Source organism: Microtus pennsylvanicus, chromosome 14 (assembly GCF_037038515.1).
Source record: "Microtus pennsylvanicus isolate mMicPen1 chromosome 14, mMicPen1.hap1, whole genome shotgun sequence".
In the NCBI taxonomy this organism is placed as follows: domain Eukaryota; kingdom Metazoa; phylum Chordata; class Mammalia; order Rodentia; family Cricetidae; genus Microtus; species Microtus pennsylvanicus.
Genome location: NC_134592.1, coordinates 32,511,379 through 32,531,264, shown reverse-complemented (window position 1 = coordinate 32,531,264; position 19,886 = coordinate 32,511,379). Strand labels below are relative to the sequence as shown.

General features: G+C 46.0%; 1 protein-coding gene and 1 long non-coding RNA gene across 4 annotated transcripts in view; both read right to left on the bottom strand.

Annotated features, from left to right (window-relative positions):
* The window catches only part of Dpf3 (double PHD fingers 3), a 275,295-nt gene that overhangs the window by 47,912 nt on the left and 207,497 nt on the right, over positions 1 to 19,886 (bottom strand). For 2 of the 3 annotated variants that reach the window (XM_075947683.1, XM_075947682.1), the window contains exon 8: positions 13,628 to 13,756. In XM_075947683.1, coding sequence (XP_075803798.1) covers positions 13,628 to 13,756 — 129 coding nt within the window. Of the gene's footprint in view, positions 1 to 10,401; positions 10,704 to 13,627; positions 13,757 to 19,886 lie in introns of those variants that run through there. The other variant, XM_075947684.1, reaches the window with a different exon arrangement.
* LOC142834812 (uncharacterized) lies at positions 822 to 9,145 on the bottom strand. Its single transcript, XR_012907681.1, has 3 exons — positions 7,647 to 9,145; positions 6,641 to 6,711; positions 822 to 2,463 (listed from the first exon to the last, which is right to left on the bottom strand). It is a non-coding gene; the product is annotated as an uncharacterized LOC142834812 (long non-coding RNA).

The following is a 19,886-nucleotide window of genomic DNA, read 5'->3' as shown; positions in this document are numbered from 1 at the left end:
AAAATACAAAATTTGTAAAGGGAGATGGGGAATGTTACGGTGGATAACATGTTGGGGGGGCGGGGAACAACCTCCGTTTTAGTACTTAGAAAACTTAAGAAGTCCAAAGTAGAACTGCATGTGACCTTCATTTTAAAAGAAGGTACCATCCAATGGCAACAGCACTGTGATGTCATGCTCGCTCCACCTGGCCCCAGTGGGGACAGCACCAATGCTCAGAGGGAGACACGGGGCTTGACAGGCTAACCTAGATGACCATGCAGAGAGCATCCACATTCAACTTCAGAAAAACCCTACCTCAGGGTGTCCACTTACAGCTCATACAGCTACCAGCTTGGGGGACCTACCCCAACAGTACCTTTGAGGAAATAAAATAATGGTAATGGTAACCACCCATCTTTTTGCCACGCTTATGCTCAATCTCTCATATTTGTACAAAGCTTCTTGGCAGTGGGATGCTAGCAACAATGAACAGGTCTGCTATGCTTTTACACACAAGCAGGGTTCCAGCAAGTCTGCTTTGACCGTGAAAAGGAGGGTGGATGGAGGTGGTGAGGGGTGACAGCAACTCTGAGCTGGGAATGGATGGCAACATCAACACCAGGCTTTGCTCGTGTCTGATGCCCCTACGCGGTATTCAAGCCAGTAAGCAACTGCTGTCTCAGCATGTGCTTCTAAATCAAACAAATCTTGCGCATGCACAGGAGTGGAGTCTCAGAAGGAGTTCTTCTCACACCACATTCTAAGAGTCATTCCTGCAGGACGAGGTTGGTAAGCAACTCTTACAGATGTTAGAAGACCATTGGAAAAAACAGTCTTTTATTTAACAGAAACTTCACAGACTTCACACCAATCCTACATTATGCAAAGTTTTATCACAATTCTACACGGATCATAACTTGTGAGTGTGGGTTTAGAGAACAGATCGTGATTATAATTAACATTTTTGACAAGGGACGTTTTCTATCAGAAATGATAGAAACACGCTCGTGGTGACATCTTTCTTCTCTTGGGTGGGAAACCTGAAGGGCCTATTGCAAAGTTTGCCCGCCCACCCTTCCTTTCCAATGGCAGGCGAGATTTCGTCTCAGGTTACGGACATCACAGGAATACTGCGGCTCAAGCACCTTTGCTGACAAGAACGCCCAGCCTTAAACTGTGTCGTCCATGACTCTTCTCTGGACATGCAAAAGACAAACTAAGTGGAAGCCAAGAGGTAGAACCCAGAGGTGCAGTCAGCTGACTTCCTGGGCTAGGTCATACATACAATGCTGAGCTCTATTTCATTGGCCACACCAGCCGTAAAGGACACACAAAGACCACTCGCCTTTCTACTTCTCCCCACAAATGACTGAGCTTCAAGTCTCTACCCTTCAGTCGGCTCCGTAGTCTTGAGAGAAACTCGAGGCTCTCAGGTCCCCTGACGTCCGCTCAGTAGAGCTCCCCTGCCCAACTGTTCTAGAAGTTGCCAGCTGGCTTGAATTAATGTCACCTCACCCACTGCTTACTTTGTTTTGTTTGTCTTCATTAAACTGTTTTAAGCAAAACCATTTCTGTTTGGCTCTGCTGAACTTCGCAGCCATGCATTCAGTCAGTGGGTAGGATTCCATTCTGGGACAGCCTCACGAGACAAGACAGACAGGCTGCAGGCTTTACATTCAGACCAATGGGGCTCACCTGAGATGACAGAGAGTAGGGAGGGGGACACACTGCTGGCCTGGGGCTAATTTATTTTAGTCAAGTCCTAACACGTAATTACTTACTATCAATAATACTTTCCAGTGGCTTTTGGAAGAACTGACCACTCATCCAACTAGCAGAAATTAACAACAACAAACCTAGAGCACATACACGCGGCTTTCTCAAAAGCCTGAGAGAGCAGAGTTGATCTTTATTTCCTTATTAAAAACATGGGGTATTTTTCCTTAGAGTCAACACGATGCCTTTATTTTACAGTAAGCGTTCTTTTGATTTCAGGTCTCTACAAAATTGCCTTTTTTCCAAAACTTTGAAAGTAGAAGGTACTTTAAACAAAAATATTGTGCAAAGTCGGCACTTTTTTCTTTTAAATATTGAAATAAATAAAAGAGTTCCCTTTTTTTGTCTTTGTCCATTTTTATTGTGATTTCTACTGCAGAGCAAATTCCACTCTGAGCTGAGTACTGTCTCAAAGACATTTCAAGCAAAGGCAATGAAGAATTTCAAAAGGAAAAAAAATAAAATCTTCTAATTGCACAAACTTGAGCCATTTCCAACTCTTGGCTGAGCCAAGCTGATTGATGCGGGAGCTTTCTCCATCCAATCTCTGCAGGTTCCATCAGGCATTAGCTGAAATCCATGCTCAGGAAGGGGTGGGCAAGAGACGAGGAGGAGGAAGAGGAGGGGCTCGGCGTCTGGGTTCTCTTCACCTTCTTCAGGAATGACTTGCTTGAAGAATGCGCAGTTCCTGGGTCACAGAGTGGACTGCAGAGGGAAAGGCAATGAGAGATAAAAAAAAAACCCAACAACAACAACAGCACAGAACAGCTACCTAAGAAAGAAAGATTAAACTGAAGGGTGGGGATGAGGTGTTTGAGATGAATTGAAAAGTAAAAGAAAGGAAAATCACTAATTAATGACGGAGCTAAGGAAACCACAGCTATAGACAATGAAAACCAGGCTTGGCTCTCTGGTGCCTCAGACAGCAGCAATGTGGAATCAGCTGGCAACAGGGCGGGGTAACCACTCAATGGCCCAGGAGACAGAATACAGAAGAGGAAAACTGGACATGCACAAAGGAAAAGCAAAGATCTCTACTTGGAAACCAAACAAACCAAATCTTTCAAAGTGAACCAAAAAAGACCCTTGTGAAATCGTATCTTCCAATCACCTATAAGGAAATGAGTCATTCTGAGGTATAGGAACAGCCACAGACAACCCCGGCCACGGTCCCATCCGGCCCATGACTGAAACACACACATATCTTCACCTCTAATCCTGGCCCAGTGATAAAGAGTGTCAGAATTATTCAAAGAGAAACCAAACCACAGAATGCTCTCCAGTCCACTACTAGCCCAGTGATGCCAGCTGTCAGCTTTGGCATTTCAAAACAGGTGGGAGGGATGCCAACTAGGTACAGGCTTTGCTTCCGGTGGAAATGGAGCCCACAAAGTTAGTTTTGGTCTTTATCATGAGGTAGTCAATATGAGGACCAGGCAATGGACAGCAAGTGTGTTGGCATTTCCCCTTAGAAGCTGTTCATGAGAACAGAGATAGGACACCAATGGAGTCAGACCACACGGCTCTGAAGAAGCCTGAGTGGAAAATGACCGAGGCATAAGGAATAAGGTTTAAAATCAAACAAACATCTCCACCTCCTTCAAGTTCCAATTCCTCTGCCTGCCATGCTGCTCCTTCTGGTCAATCCAAGACATCATCCCCTGGCCAGGTGTACAGGCCATAAGGAAACACAATTCCGAAACTGACTCTACCCACCTACTTTTGTTTTCAAAGGAAGACTGAGAAATTCCATATTTCCAAGCCCACCAAATCTTCCATCCATGTCTGCTCCTGTTCCTCTCCGTCTACTTGACTCCATTCCATGTCCGCACACCTCTGATTTGGTGCCCCCTGGCTAGCTACTGTCTTCCTTCCTGTGCCTCAGCTCTGCTAGTGCCACCTGACTCCAGCCCTTTCGCTTGGAATATAAGCCACAGTGACCTTTCGTGTGACTTTCCCCAGGTTGCCAGCCATTTGTCTGCTCCTTGGATACTGGTCATGACTGTATCCTCTGAAAGAGTATTTTTGTCCCTCCGACAATGCTCCTGACTCCTGTGGTTGGATGTCTCCTGTCACTTTGCCAGAGTTCATATCATAACTATAAGCAGACCCTTTGAGTGTCTGCAAATTTTTACCTTTCATCCATCCCCCAACAAAACACATGCACACACACACACACACAACCACATACACACACAACTTCTTTTTCTCCATTTAATCCATCTAGAAAATCACTAGTTAGTTTTTGGAGTTTGCATTCCTGACATATATTTCTCTCCCGTTCATTTTGGCTAAGTCAACTACATGGAAAACGCTTCACTATTCTTGGTCTCCTACCCTCAAGCCTTCTAAAGAAGCTCAGTTTTACATCTTTCCCCACACTGACAGCTCTCCATCACTTTCATCTCTCACATCCTCATTTTCTCTCCTTATCCCTCTTTACCACGTCACTACCCTTTGGCTCTCATCTTCCCTCTCTGCCTTGCCCAATGGGTGTCGCTTCCAAAACAGCTTCTCCACTGTGGCCTGGGTAATATTAAACTTCCAAAGTATATGGGACAAAATTTTAAGATATTTCCACTAATTATCTCAGAAGCATTGCTAAGAGCTCACTTAATTCTAATAAATAATTATGTTATCATGGTATTGGGGATTATCCAACAGACATGAATGACATGACCCTTGACCTCAGGAATGCACCATCTTTGGAGGAGAAAAACTACTGCTAAGAAGAACATATTACAGCACAACACTCAAACATTCTTTCTTGTTACTTTTGCCATTTTGCACAGATCAAGTTGTGATGCCCAGCTTTTCTTTTGACTCAGCTCTACCTCCATTCTCTCCGACAGCAAGCCTATGGCTGAAAGAACAGCAGTCCATCTGGAGCTTGTCGGTTTGGAAGGCTCCTTCTAAGAAAAAGTCTCTCTGAGCACTGTGAGCCACAGCAAAAGACCATCCCATACCATCCAACGACAGCCCTTACATAGTGTGTATCTGTGAATATCTGGTCTAGATTGTGAGCAATTCTATCGGCCAATGAATCCGTTAGTCCTGTGTTTAACTGCATCTTAGTTTTCCAGGGCTGAGTGGTCAAGTGTGTACTACATTCCATGTTACTCAGTTCCTAGTCACCAAATGAGGAAAGGCATAGCTGAGTAAAAGCTTTATCACCCAGGATCTAGGAACTTACTAGCCGGAAACCTCAGCTGGTGTGATAGGTCAAATGTCTTTCTCACCTGCGAAGGGCTAGATCACGGGCCTCCTTGACAACAATGCACTGGGAAGGATACAACCTCCTTTTTATAACATCTGCACAGAAAATGCAGAGCCTTGTTTATGTCATTAGAAAACCCCACAGGAACCTAGAAGGAATGGCTAGAAAACGATTAGCCAACATGCAACAAAAGCATCAAGAAACTGAAAACCCAAGGCAGACACTGGACTCATGAATCCAGGTTAAAGAACTTTGGAAGGAGAGGCTAACTAGATGTGAGGTGTGATCCTGGATCAGGAAAAAATGGCTTTACCAAGACAACAGGCAGGATCTGGATGAGGTCAGCTTGTAGTGCTGTAACAAAATGAATTTCTGATTGTGATCGTTATACTGTGATTATTTGGAGAATCTGGGTGAATGGTATATGGAATTTTTTTAAATTAGTATCTTAGAAGTTTTGATAAATGTGAAATTATTAGGATTTGCAGTTATTGTTTTTAATTTTAGTCGTTGGTTGAAAGCAAGTCTTGAGGTTTTTTGTTTTGTTTTTTTTTTAACTCACTGCAGTTTTGAACCTACTGGGGTTTTTGGTGTTGTTTGTTTTGCTTTGCTTTGCTTTTAGGTAAGGACTTCTTTTGTGTGAATGTGGGGTGGGGAGTGCAGGTGTATGCATTGCTGGGCAAGTCAGAGGACAATGTCCACCACACCACCCAAACCCTGACCACACCAGGAGTTCAGGCTTAGCCCTTTCAAAAGGTTTGTGGGACCTTGGACCATGCTGCTTCTCAGCACTGTTCACTGTCTAAAGGGTAGGTTCTGTTGCTTTACACTGAAAGCTCTTCTCAACCCAAAGAAGATGCAAACCCTTTTACTAATTCTATTCAAGATACCTTAAAAAATGCAGCCTGTGAGGAAGTCGGTAAAGACTGTGTTTTGAAAGATGAGAACAGGTAGGCCCAGATGCCCAGAACTTATTGACCTTGGAATTTTAGACCGGTCATGTAAACTGACCAAACCTCAGTTTCCTCACCAGCAAAATGGAGCTAGATACCATCTCTTGCACCTCGCGAGATTGTTTTCAGAGTTATAATCAAAAATGTTGGTCACGTATTATGATTAAAAAAGGAAGAAATGTCCACATCCTGGACCCAGAGAAAGCTAAGACAGGGCTCACAGTAATCAACTCACACAGGGAGCTGAGTCCAGAAACCCGAAGCCTTTCATGTCTGCTCTAGGCTTCCACTCACTAGATCAAATATGTCTCACTCGGAAAACTCACGGCATAAGCAACTTCTCTTCCTAAGGCTAAACAAAATCCCTGTGGAAAAATTCCTAATGCGTGAGTCTGCTCAAACTCTAAGTACATGTTCAAGATCATATTCATCAGCTGTAACAGGAGGCATATTGGAATAAAATTAATTAATTTTATTCCACCATGAAGTAAGCACCTCCAAACAGCCTTTAGTTCTCTCCCCAAGTAATGATCTCACGTTCCCTCAAGTGCTATAGAAAGGCAGTATCAGGCTTCAGCCCATTAGGTGCGTAGACAGACACAAAGCAAGCAGGAAGGCTTAAAAGGACGCTGTTGATGTGAGCATCCTATTCTTTTTTAAATCCCTGTCTCTAAAATACCAGCGGTAAATTGGACTACTGACTTTAAAATACCTTTAAAAAATTAAATGCATGTTCCTCATTCCCGGGGCTGTAGGGATCTTCCTCTCTGATCTCCTCGCCGTCTTTGGAACAGAAAATGATGCCTTAGACTGAGGTTGGAACAAACACCAGATAGTCACCTATTACAACAGCAGTTCCCTTTACAACAACGGTTCCCTGGAGGATTCGAATGCGGCAGAGTTCTGTGCCTTTGCTTCCCCCATGCTGGGGCTGGCACTGAGAAAAATTTAGGTGACATTTCTGAAGCATTCTGGTCATGTCATTTCATAGATGATTATGCTTTCCCTTTTGATCCAAAAATGTTCATAGTGATACTTAACCAAAACCTTCTAGTAGCTCATACAACTCCTGCGGTCCCTGAGGTCACGAGAAAGGGCTTTTGGTAAGTCTTGTCTAAAAGTTACAGTTTGTGTAGAAGGTGAGTTACCTACAACATTCTGTACAAACCTGGATCAGAATTAGAATTCTCTTCAATGAGATCTAATTGCTTATTCTTGGTGGTTGAAATAGCTTCTTAGAAGGTACATAGACTATAGGTACCCATTGCTTCAGCTGGAACTGAATGAGGTGTGCAATGCTTGATGCATATTTCTGAACTAAGACCCATTTAAGAGACCGCACAGGTAGAGGGCCAGCAGATGGGCTTGAGAATCAGGCTGTTGAGGGGTCAAAATCTGGTGCCTTACTGCGTGTGGGTCCTTAGGTACAACTTAACCATGTTATTTGGCCTCAGCTTCTTTACCTATAAGCTGGGGTAATACAAGCGTTTATCTTGGCGTATCATGATGGAAGTCAAGTGAACTGCTGTAAGGAAAAACCCCCAAACAGTCTCCAGCACACACGGATTCACTCTGTCCTCTGGAGAAGGGGGATCGGACCTCATATCAACACCATCAAGTTTTCCAGGATCTAGGACAGCCAGCTGTCGCCTCTTCCCCCTCCTCTCTAACACACCACCATCCCTCTGCTTGAAGTGACCGCCGTCCCACTCACTTACACTGAGCTCAGTTAACCTGTCCAGGTTGACTTTCCCTTAATGGAAAGGTGAAAGACGGGAATCTAATCATCTTCTGGGCTCCTTCCAGTTCCTCTTCAAGTTTTCATTAAAGAATATGAATTCCGAGTCTGTTCATAGACACTGGCGCTCTCTGGAAAATGAGACGTGATGCCCTACAGTGTGAGGTAGCAACCCTGCTCACGTCAGCTACACCAACGGAGAATGACAACAGCTACCGTGCCTACCAGAAGAAACTGAAAAGCAAGCTGAAGTAACTCAGACAAGCAAAAGTCACTCAGTCACTGTCCTGGGGGTTCGCCTTGGTAGACGGTTCTAAACTATCTGTTTCTTATTAGACGCACAGGCTAGACTCCTAACTCAAGTGGCTTTAAAAAAAATAATTTCTTTTAAATATCCCATACTCAAAGTCAAATTATCACTGGTCATTCCAGGACCATGACCAACTAGACAAGAGTTCAAATGATGGTGTAGACTGAATATACTTTTTATTAACTTGGAAGTTCATATTTCATATTTGGTTCCAATATCTGAACCAAAGCAAGGAAGTCCAGAGGTGGAAATTGGCAGCACGAGCAGAAACTGCCGGAAACGACGCCTGTGAGCGTGCAGGAGTATTACCACATGGAGGTCTATTTCCATGCCCCAGGATGACGATTAGGCAAAATATCCCAAAGTGGGTGGCAGTATCTCTCAAATCTGAGAAGAAACACCCAGATGAGCTTATATCCGCCTGAAACATCAGAGTCCCTCTACCTCAGGCTCTTAGGAAGACTCAAAGGGGTCCGATTGTAGTTTTGTCTGCATGTCCTCACTTTTGCTGAGTTAGCTTGTTATTTTATGAGTGATCTAATTCAGAGAGACCGTTCAAATCTGGACTGTTAAAGCAGATCTCCTCGGTAACTCACACGTAGCCAGTTGACTAGGCAACCAGAAGGACCTCTGGAAACCCAATACCCTGGCCATACTTTGCGGGGATTCAGAATCTTCCAAAAGCCCAGGTGAGTGTTGTGCTTGATCAGAGGTCTTTAATCAGAGGTCCTTGTTTGTTTGGTAGGCTGGTTGGTTTGTATGTGTCACATGCTCATGCATGTTCCTATGTGTCTTTGTATGTTCACACATGCCAGGGTGCGCATGGAGATGTCAGAAGACAGCTTCCAAGAGTCAGTTCTCGCCTTCCACCATGTGAATTCCACAGATCAAACTGAGGTTGTCAGGCTTAGCTGCAAGCACCCTTGCCCAAAAAGCCATCTCGGCAGCCCAGAAAGCCTGAATTTAGACTCGGTCCCTTGGCTGTGAAACAGATCCCCAGAGCCCAAAGTACCACCCTAGACATGCAGGACCCTGTTCTCTGCCTCTTTATTCCTACCCAAGCCAACAGACTTCACTTCCACACTTAACCAAGGGAAAAGTCAGCCAAGCATTTCCCCAGCCACTTTCTCTTGCAGCTGAAGCCAAAGCCAAAGCCAGAAGCCAAAAGCTTGCCGTTCTCTATATCGAGCCCCTCCCCTATTCCCAAGCCAGCATCAGCCCAGCTCCTAGGCCCAGCATGCACACGCAGGCCAGACTCTCCATTCACCACCCCACACCGCAAAGGGGGAACCCAGAAACACAAAAGAGCAAGCTTAGAGGAACCAAAGGAAAGAAATAAAAAGGGGGGGAAACGAAGAGGAAAAAAAAGAAACTATGATGGGTTTGCACTCATTGTGAAACAACTCAGCCAGGACATACCTGTGTAAGCAGGGCCTCCCAGCTGCTCTCAGGGACTGCCAATGAGGTGGACAGTCTTCCTTATCCCTGAGGCCTCGGACCAAGTGTTGCTTTGGTTTATTTCAGGAAATGCTATTGGAAAGATAAAACAAAGTGCCTGGCAGGCACTATAAAAAGTGGAAGAAACATGGAAGACGTCATCATCCAGCGGGCGGCTACGTGTTTTTTATGCAGGGGCAAAGGGAGGGGAGACACACTGTGCGGCATCTCTCTCCCTTCCAGGAGAACCACCTCAGTCGCTCTGCCAGGGCCGAGCCTGTGACTTGCTGACATTCCATTCCTGTGTTCAGACGGACGCTGATCTTTGCCAGGTCGAAAGGAAGGGAAACTCAGCCACCGGGAAAGAAGAGAGGAGCCAAGGGAAGCGGCCACTGCTGGTCAGGGCCAGAGCTGGAAGGAGGCCAGATGTAAGTGGCCCCAGGCTTCTCTGGGATGGCTGCCATTTTCTCACAAGCAGAGAGAAAGATGGGAAGGGGTCTGCTCTGCGGAGCCACCCACTCCCATTGAGGAAAATTTCCACACACACATCTAGTGGCTGGCCTCAAACAGGATGTTACTTCCATTTCTTTGATTTTTTTTCTCTCTCCCCTCTCTTTCCCTCTCTCTCTCTCTCTCTTCCCTCATTTGAATCTAATAGTAGCTAACATGTATAAATAATAATTGTTAATATTATTTATTCTTTGTTTCCAAACCTTATGTTCCTCTTCTCTTGAAAACCGGGGAAATCAACTCTGCTCACACGATAAAGATGCTCTCGCCCAACAGAAAGAAAACTCACCTAACTTCCTATTTCTAGGGAAAATAAATAGCCCGCCATGGTGCCATCTCCACAGAGGGCTCTTATTCTGCTCTTTTGTGGTTGTTTTGTTTTCAGTGGTTTGTGCTTCTGTTGTACCCAAAATAGAAGGATGCGAGGAGGGGGAGGGACACGTGGAAGGTAGGAGAAAAAAGCAAGGAGAACGGGAAAAGCCCAAGCCGTCTTTCATTTAAAAATATATATCACAACTAGAACAATGACCAGAGTCAGAGGGGGTGGCTAATCAGCCAGACAGTCTGTCCCACGGGCTCAGCAGCCGCCCTTTTTATCTGCTGTGGGTGAACCCCGGCCACTGCGGCGTCCTCGACAGGAGCGAGGCTCTTCCAAATCGTCCTCATCAAAGCCGTAGAAAGTTGAGGTGTCACTTTCTGACGTGGAACCGAATAAGTCCTCCGTGGTACGTGCTGCGGCCGCTGCCTCCTTCTCCTTCCTGCCTTCTCCTCCCAAATGAGCTGACATGTATGATGAATATATCAGCACATGGGTTAAGCAACAGACAGCATCATTAATATTCTCATTACATCATTACAATGTTATTTTTAACCGCAAGATAATCAGCCACTGTTACACCAAAAGGAACTAACCGGGTATATCACCTGGTAACAGGGATTCGGGACAAAGCACACATTTCCAGGAAGGTTCCACTTCCCCAAATAGGTCCCATCGCTACCATGACACATGTGTCCACTGCTTCTGACAGCAAGAGATAGATACACGCACGCTATCTCCTCTGGTCCGCTCGCACAGAGGTACACACTCCCCCAGCCCTGCCCCACACAATGCTTTTGCCTGGCGGTTTTAAAGCCTTGTTGGTATTTCTTTGTAGTTTCAGTTGACGTTTCTTTGAACAATGTTCGTCCGTCACTTTGACAGTCAGCTTTGCCAAGGTATTACTCTCAGATAACCCATTCAAGGTGGTTAAGCCTCCGTTCGTTTTATTTTTATTTTTACCCACCTCTAATCCCACTCTTTGACAGCTCTTTCAAGTCCACCCTTACGCCATGTAGTTCATTTGTGCCAAAGCAAAGAGCGGTGGAAAGTCCGAGTGTTAGTTCGGAAGAATTTCTCTCTTTCTTTTTTTTGTTTGTTTGTTTTCTGCTTTTTTGTTTGTTGAGACAGCATTTCTCTGTAGCTTTGGAGCCTGTCCTGGAACCAGCTGTTGTAGACAGGCTGGCCTCCAACTCACTGAGATCCACCTGCCTCTGCCTCCCAAGTGCTAGGATCAAAGGTGTGCGCCACCACCACCCAGCAACTTCTCACTTTCTTAAACCCCGAAGGAAATGCTTGCAATCTCACACACTACCACCACTAAACATACCAGGGTCTTAGCTACTCCAGAAAGTTCATCCTGTCAACTCAAACTCAAGACACACCGAAAGGTGAAAATGGGGCTTTAAAATGCCTAATGGATGCAGTATCCTAAAACCTGTAAAACTCGGGCTTATATTGTTTCATACTCTATTGGAACCCAATACCATAGTGATGGTCCCTTCCATGCCAGGGTTGGACAAGGCACTTTCTTCCAGGAACCAGAGGCAGTGGGTACGTGAGCAGGGAATAGGTGCTATTCCAACTCATGTTCTCCTCTGGAAGGGCCCTAGAGAGGCCCCAGAGAAGTATTCACCCATCTGACTTAGCGGTCCCATTCAGGGGCTAACGCTACCTGTCTCTTTACAATTTCAGGAGCATTAGAGTCAGGTGGTAATAAGTGACCCACCAGATTCATTCCCGGCAATCGCAGTGAGAATACCTACGTCACTGTAACATGACACATGAGGCCCATGTATCAGGCAGAACCAAGGAAAGAAACGCTGAGCAAAAGTCGTACAAAGACAGGTTTCATGTAGGAGAGGGGAAAAAAACAAAACCCGACATCCTGCTTACGATGCCCATGGATCAGTTGAAGTACTTCATCCTTTTGTTGGGAAGGAAAGGGTGAAATGACAGCATTTCACAGTGAGAAGTCTCTAACTGCCTCCTCTAAACCACCCAAAGCCTACAGCGGTCTACGACACCCTGCTTAGTGTGCCACTCCACCAAATGGCCTTGCTTCTGATAGGAGAGATGTTGCTTGAGTGCCTGACCTTAAAACAAATGAAAAGCACTGGATTGAAGTTCATTTGTTTTAAGTTTCTTTTTAAAAATCTAAAAACCAGTGCCGTCTATCATAAGGGTCGTATCTTCTAAGTAAAAAGTTCAATGTTACATACCACGCTATGGACCATGAACCAAACTGACAGAATTGCATGAAAGGAATTCCCTGGCAGGGTCCTTGAGAATTAAATAAAGAGTCTTATGCAATGGACACTAAGTCGTTTTTCCAATAGCTGCTTTACCGCTCAAGGCTGTCCAGAGCCCTAAACAACTTTAACTTCAAAACACATCATGCTAAAGGTAAAGTTGGGGGGGGGCACAAGAGGGAAAACTGAGTCATTGCAGAAATCCAAGATGAAGTCACCTCGGTCCTTCTCTCGGGACTGGGGTCAAAATGTATCAGATGAAATGATCTCTCATGCTGTGCAACCACCCAATCAAAGTGTCTCGCCTCTAGCCAGCAGCTCATGAAACTGAAGACGCCATCTGAAATCTTGTCTCCTTCCTGCCTTGTGCTCTGGTCTCATTATGACATAGAAAAACTGCGGAGAGGTGGCACCAACCAACCATGATCAGGCAAAAAGAATGATCTATCTACAATTTAAAACAATCCGCAGCCAAGACTCTTAACTCGTTTTAAGAATGAAGGAACGAGACCAAAAGTCTCTTTTTGATACTTGAGCCTTTGGATAGACAAGATGAAAAGAGTATGCAAAAGGTCAGCTGCAGGTCAGTCTCAAGGACGCTTGCCCTAATGCCTCCTGGGTAGGCAGCTCTGTGCTGTCACACACAGAAATATAGGATGAGCGGCCAATGATGGTGGGAGGGCTATGCTGCTGGGAAGGAGCCCAGGACTCCCCAAGCCCCACAGTTCAGGCTTCCCTAATACTTCTGTTTCTGTACTCTGGGGTTGTCCCAGGTATTTCCACAGAACAAACACAATTTTTGCTACGTTCTTGTGGTACAGGCTAGCGTGTTGCCTGGAACCTCCAGGTATCTCCGCTCTACTTTGGTTTTGACCACAACTACACATGCAAAACAATGTACACCCTGTGGAAGGGCCATACCTCCTCCTCCTCCTCTCACCTGGGACCCAGGTTTTTATGTTCTTAAGACCCAGAGAAGAAAAACATGGAAGTGACCTGAAACCCCCTTTTCCCCTCAAAACCATCACCACCATCACTTCTCCGTGCTCCTCTCCCTTCCCAGCCATGGTGAGATGGCAGAGCCATCCAAACAGAAGAGGCCAATGGCACACAGCGCAGGAAGGGGCCACACTCACCAGAGCGTCCACAGTCTGCACAGGACACAAGCTCCTCCGGCCGCCCACTCTTCTTGTTCATGTTTGAGCCCCCCAAGCAGAAGTCACAGTAGTTATTGGGAATGACTGTCCCATCTGGTCCTTTCTGGGCTGTGGAAACATTGAGAAAGAATTCCAATTTTAGACTTAGATGCTGTCCACTCTTCCACTGGAGCACAGCAGAGCCTCTTCCAGATAGAACAGAAAGCTTAGGATGGAAGAGTTTGCTACAGCCTAGGGGTGATACTGGGCTAGAATTTGTTTGCTTTTGCTTTTTTTACCCCCTTGGTCCACTGGTATACATCTTGCAAATCATTTAGAATCTCATCTTTGCGAATTTTTCCAGTTCTATGTTTTTTTTATAGAAACCTCATTGCCCCATCTGATTCCATCTCTAAATTAATAAACGACTCAAAATGGTATGAGTTATTAGTCAAGCAAGCTGCTGTTAATCCTGCACAGACTCCAAATCATCAGATGGAAATTGCAAACAGTGATACCCTGAGGGAGAGAGCAGCCAATGCTCTGGCCTAGCCTTTGAGAGAGAGAGAGAGCTGCTTATTCAGTATCTGTGGCTAGTCACTTCTAGACAGCGTGCTGGAGAGGTTCCTGAGAACTCTTGGTAAACACCATGGAGTGTGCACAAGTGTCTGTTCTTAGCGCCAGCTCTTAGGTTGTAGACTTGTTGATCATGGAAAGCAAGTCGGATAAGTTCATCTGAAGAACCCCAAATGCCTAGAATTAGAAGTGGATGGAATGATAGGGGAATGAGCATATGTGCAGGCTGAAGATCTTCCTAAGTAACTGGACACAACAACTCCATAACCTACGCCTGCTGAATGTCCAAATGAAGGTGTTAATAACTCCTTAGATGTGACCTTGAAGACAGAGCCCAGTGGAAATACCTATGGCTTTGAGGCCCAAAGTCATTCCCAGTTACTAGAAATGGAAAGTTGGAAAGCCCCGACCAGGTTCCTCAAATGGGAGAATGCTTCCAATTTCTTATTTCTCTCGTCCTGTTGTAGACATTTCTTAGGGATGTTCACACTCCCTGATTGCCACTAACAAGAAAAGTCTCTCTGTTTGTGGAGTCAGCCTTAACCACTAGGGTATGTTCCTCCTTAGCATCCTCCGAGTCTGCTGCTATCTTTCATTATTCACACTGGCTAACATTAATCAGGGTCCCGTAGGGTACGAATCTGTGAAGAGGAGGCAGATATGTGAACAGAAATACCAGACAGACCGTAACTGATAAACGGATTCGCCCCCTTTAATATGATTCCCTCTGGCCTTGGCTTCCTCCATGCCTCTGCTTTGCCTCCAGGAATAGCAAACTTACCTGGGGAAGGCGGAAGACAAAAGCTAGCAGAATTACATTACAGAGGGTTAATCCATTTATCAGTTGCTATTTGAATTGTTTAATCAGTTTCTAAGTCATTGATTTCCATCTTCAAGCAGGCAGGCAATCCTCTGCAAGAAAAGTGTCGGCTGTTTGGGGGGAAGGCAGAGGAACGGGCCACCCTCTGTGGTCTTTTGAGGATGGGCTTCCCTTCTGCAGCCACTGGATCTCAAAGCCATCTGAAGAGTAAGCAGAGTGACTATCCAAACACTCTCCCAAGGCCTGCGCATCTGCCAAAATTTGACGGTGCCTCTGAAATGTGCTTTGCCCGAACCAGAAGTACCAGTCTCTGCCCTTTCTGCCTTTTTCAATTGCCCTCTCCCTCACTGCCAGTACTTCCTAGAGAAAATCTAAGCGTGTTTAAGAAGCAAATAAACATAAGGCTTCCTATTCAAAAGAAACACTGAAGGCTAGTAGGTGGTGAATATAAACTAGCGGTGGGAAAATATTAAAGTAAGAAGCCAAGTTTCACGATTGGGTCAACTAGATATTAAGCGGGCCGTGCTCCTCACATCTGAGTAGCTTCCCGGGTACAGGACAAGAGGCCCATATACACCATGCCAGGAAGGCCGCGGGCTCCCAGCCTGACTTTCTCCTCCATGCACACAGGCTTTCTGCAATATCAGATGCCTTCCCCATTCTCAAAATCCTTCTGCCACCCAAAACCCTGCAAGCCTTCAACTGACTATATTACCTGATGGTTTATAAAGATGAAGAGGGAAAATAGAGAAAACAGTAACTTCCAGACTGTTCTGCACATTCTTCACCAAAGAGGTAGACTACTCCATTGAATCAAGAGCTCCAGGTCAGGCTTGGTGGTATAGGCCTGTATTCCCAGGTGCTTAGGAGTCTGGGGCTGGAGAAACCTAGGTTCAAGGCTTTCCAAAGAAAGTTAAAGGCCAACCTTGGCAACTCATGGAACCCTGTCTCAAAATGAAAAATAAAATAGCCAGGAGAGAGCAGGGGACATGTCTCATTAGTGGAGCACTCGTCTGGCAGGCATGGGACCTGAGTTTTAAAGAAGTTTCCGAGTACAGGGTGTCAGGGCAGTGTCCCTGTGTACACAGAAAGACAGAATGTCTGTGTAAGGGAGTGAGGAGGGTAGACTTAGGGATGTACAAGAAGAGGCGAGGGGTATGTTGTGGTTTAACAATGGTCCAGTTTAGACAGTGACGGTGAGAAAGGGGTGTGGCTCGGTGATGGAGCACCACCAGGCGGGGAAGGAAGGGGCAGGGGGACAGTACCAGCCACTCTTTAGCTTCAGCTGAGGGTCTAGTCTTCTTGCAGCGATAGGCTCAAAGCCTCCTTCCATCTCAGTAAAATGACAAGGTGTGGCCTAAGAGCGTATACATTGGTTCTCTTATGCTCTTTGATATTCAGGAATGGTTGGAGAGCACAGGTGCTTCCATGGACCCTACCTATCCCAACAATGGCTGTGGCTCAGAGAAGGCACTGTGTGAGTAGTACTATTGCATCTCTTGACACATGTGCACACCTGCCTCATATGTTTCCACACAATGATCTATGTCCTTAGATAGATTTAACTCTGGGCTACCTGCATGACTTGCATACTGGAAATGGTGACCAATAATTTGTGGGCTGAATGGCTTAGAAAAGATGACAGAAATATAAACAGGTATCATACGATGCTTCTGGAACCTTCTTTGTGAATACAGAGCATGATATCAGCTTCCCCTCTAGCAGAGCAATCTTTCCTCGCTTTTGGCTTTTTTCTTGACTCCTCATAGAGATAGTCTCTGTCCAAACAGATGAACTCACAACCACTCCCAGAATATGCAAGAGTAGGTAGCTGAAGGTCCTGAATGGCTAGAAGAATAATGCTGTCAATAACTGTTACGGCTTGGTACGAAGCCAGATGTGTTCAAAAGCTCGGTTTCCAAAGCAGCAGTATTCCAAGGTAGAACTTTAAGGGGACTGAGTGTACTGTGCAGGTTATGACCTAATCGACGATCTAAGCGAATGGTATGTTCAAAATCCAAATAGATTATTGGGAGAGAATGGAACTGTAGAAGGAGCCTTGCTGGAGAAAGTGGGTTGCTGGGGGCATGTCTTTGGAGAGTATATCATGGCCCTGGCCCCTTCATGCTAAGCCACTCTGCTTCCTGACCATCTGAAGTAGGTAGCTCTGCCCCCACTCTACCCTGTCTGCCATGATGCTCTGCCTCATTGTAACCCTGAAAATCCAAACAGAACAGCTGTGGATTGAAACCTATGAAACTGTGAGCCAAATCAATCTTTTCCCCTCTAGGGTATTTATCAGAGCAACAAAAGTCTGGGCTAACACGGCCACTCCAAAAAGCACAAAACCATAATTCGTTATCACCTAAGAACTGATACAAGTTCATGTCTACCCTCTTAGCCTCCCTATGGCTCAAAGGCTTGTTGAGAAGGATGAGAATCGGGGATCTACCATACCGCTTACTGCTATGACGGGGCTTCTGCTAGATGCCCGGCGTATATTGGTTCCTAAAGAAGCTGTGCGAAGCAGGGAGTTGTTTGAAAGGGGAGGTACCCAAAATCCAAAAATCAAGGTCTCAGTTGCAAAAAAGGAGATGGGTTGCATCCCCAGTTGTCTACATCCCCAGAGGTTCACACTGCTCAGCCTCCCAGGGGGTCTGAGAGCAAACACCTTCTGGGCCGTACCTTGCACAGTAAGCATTTTATAAGCCTCTTTAGAGTCTGTTTGATTCATCCAATATATTAATTATAAAGCTTAAGGCAATAAAACTTATTTTGATTGGCCTGATAAAAGTGGATTCCTTTCGAACTTCAATTTACTGTCCCTGCCACAGTAATCCATCCAGGCTGACTCTGTGATAACACTTCTCTGGGTGAACTCCAAAGAGTCTGAAAGAGCCCTAAGTCATAGCTCATTCTATAGCCACAATGGCCTATGGCCTGACCTAGCCATGAGCAATTCCAGGCACCATACATGAATCATTATAAAAAGGATTTTACTATAAATAGGGGGCTTGTCCAGACCTTTAAAGTGGACTTTATATAGAGACTTTGCTTCCACTCATGGGAAATCAAGCGCCCCTTTAGCCTCACTTGGAAGCCAAAGACAACAGGGAGGACCCCAGTGGTGTCCTTATGGCAGTGTCCACAGTGACGGATCTGCTTCACCGGTGACTGGTGTTTATAACGGAGACCGTAGAAGGGATACGGGTAAACTGCCAAGAAAAGAAAGTGAGGCTTGAGAGTTTGGGGATATACCTGGGACAGACGACTCAAGAAAACCTCAAATTTGGATAAATAGAGGTCAGGAACAAAGGTCATGAAGAAATGCAGGGGAAGATAAGAGAGAAGTAAGAGGGGATATTCAAATAACTCAGAGCAAGAGAAAGGAAAAGAAATGTGTATGTTAACTTACACGTCCAGCTCACAGAGTCTCGCCACCATGCTCAGAGAAGTGAGAGCAGGCATGCCGGAGAACATCAGTATGCTAAAGGACTTAGTGATTAAATTATGTCTTATGGCCATAGAAAATAAAGTCCCAAATCCATGACAGGTTTGCCTTGCTCTCCTGTGAATGCCATCCCTGCTGAAATATACCTGTCACTCATGCGAGTCTGGACACCATCAATAACCTCTCTCCTGAGCTCTGGAGAGATTAGAACCATATCCCAGGTGTCCTGGGGAAGGAGGAAGCAGGCCAGCAGCTGATGCTTCTTCCTGGCATATGCACAAAGGCATGGCCCCTCATTCTGAGCAGATGCTCAGGCTGCCTGCCAGGACCTGGTGTGCACAAAGCACGAGGCCATGTTCAGTGTCCACTAGCTAGCGGGAGCTCCAGCCCCCCATTCTGCAGCTGTTTGTCCAGAGCCTGCTTGCTTGGGGTGTATAGCACCTGAAAAAAAATTGGGAGCTATAAGCAGAGCCCTCCAGGAAGAGATGTGCCTCTCCTAACCCCTCTCACTTGTTCCCCCGCCACCCTCCATGGCTGACAGTTCCTGTGTCCCTCTACCGGGCTGACATGTTTCCATGGCAACTGGAATCCTGGGCTCCAGCAGCCTCTGCTCTTGCCACCTGTTATTACTTCATCTCTCAAGTGTAAAGCATCTTAGCCTGGTACCACTTGGCTGTGCAGGCGCATCTTTAGAAGACCGAGTAAAGGAAAGGGGAGTGGGAAAGAGGCCGTACAGAAAGGCTGCCCCAGGCTGGCCATAGAAGACACAGTGGACAGACTAGGCTGGAGGAAGCAGCCTCAGAGACAGGGAGAACAAGGAGGGAGAGCATCAACCAAAGTGCCTTCCCTTCAGAATCAGGGAGCAGGCCTCAGCTGGAGGCCACCGCCACATCCACTACCTGCTCCCAGCCTTTAATGAGGGCTTTGGGAGGGGCAGGGAAGCAGGCAGCAAACAGGGAAGGGAAGGCAGCTGAGCAGAGATAGAAGCAGCCAGACGTGGAACAGAGCCAGGAGAGGGTTAAAAGTGGTGTGATCGAGACTGTGGGGAAGGCTGGACCAGAGGGCAAGCAGAGCATCAAAGCCTCGATAAATGGCCTTAATTCTCATGCTCGCGCTCACCCGACTCCTTACGTGTTTACTCATATAAATTATCCTCACGGCCTGCCACCTTCCTCACTGCTTCCCTAGAATTGATGAAAAAATAAATCCCACGGATCCAAGGAATAAAAAGTGTTGGGATTCCATGCAGGCTGGTGTGTAGCCACCTCCCTCCCAGCAATCAGGCCTGGCTTCCAGGCTACAGGAGAAAGGCAAACAATGCCTTTCGCCCTGGACACATAAAGCCAGAAGATCCAGGGACCCTCCTGGGGAAATGGACACCTAGGTCTGCTCACCGCATGACCTTTAAGCCA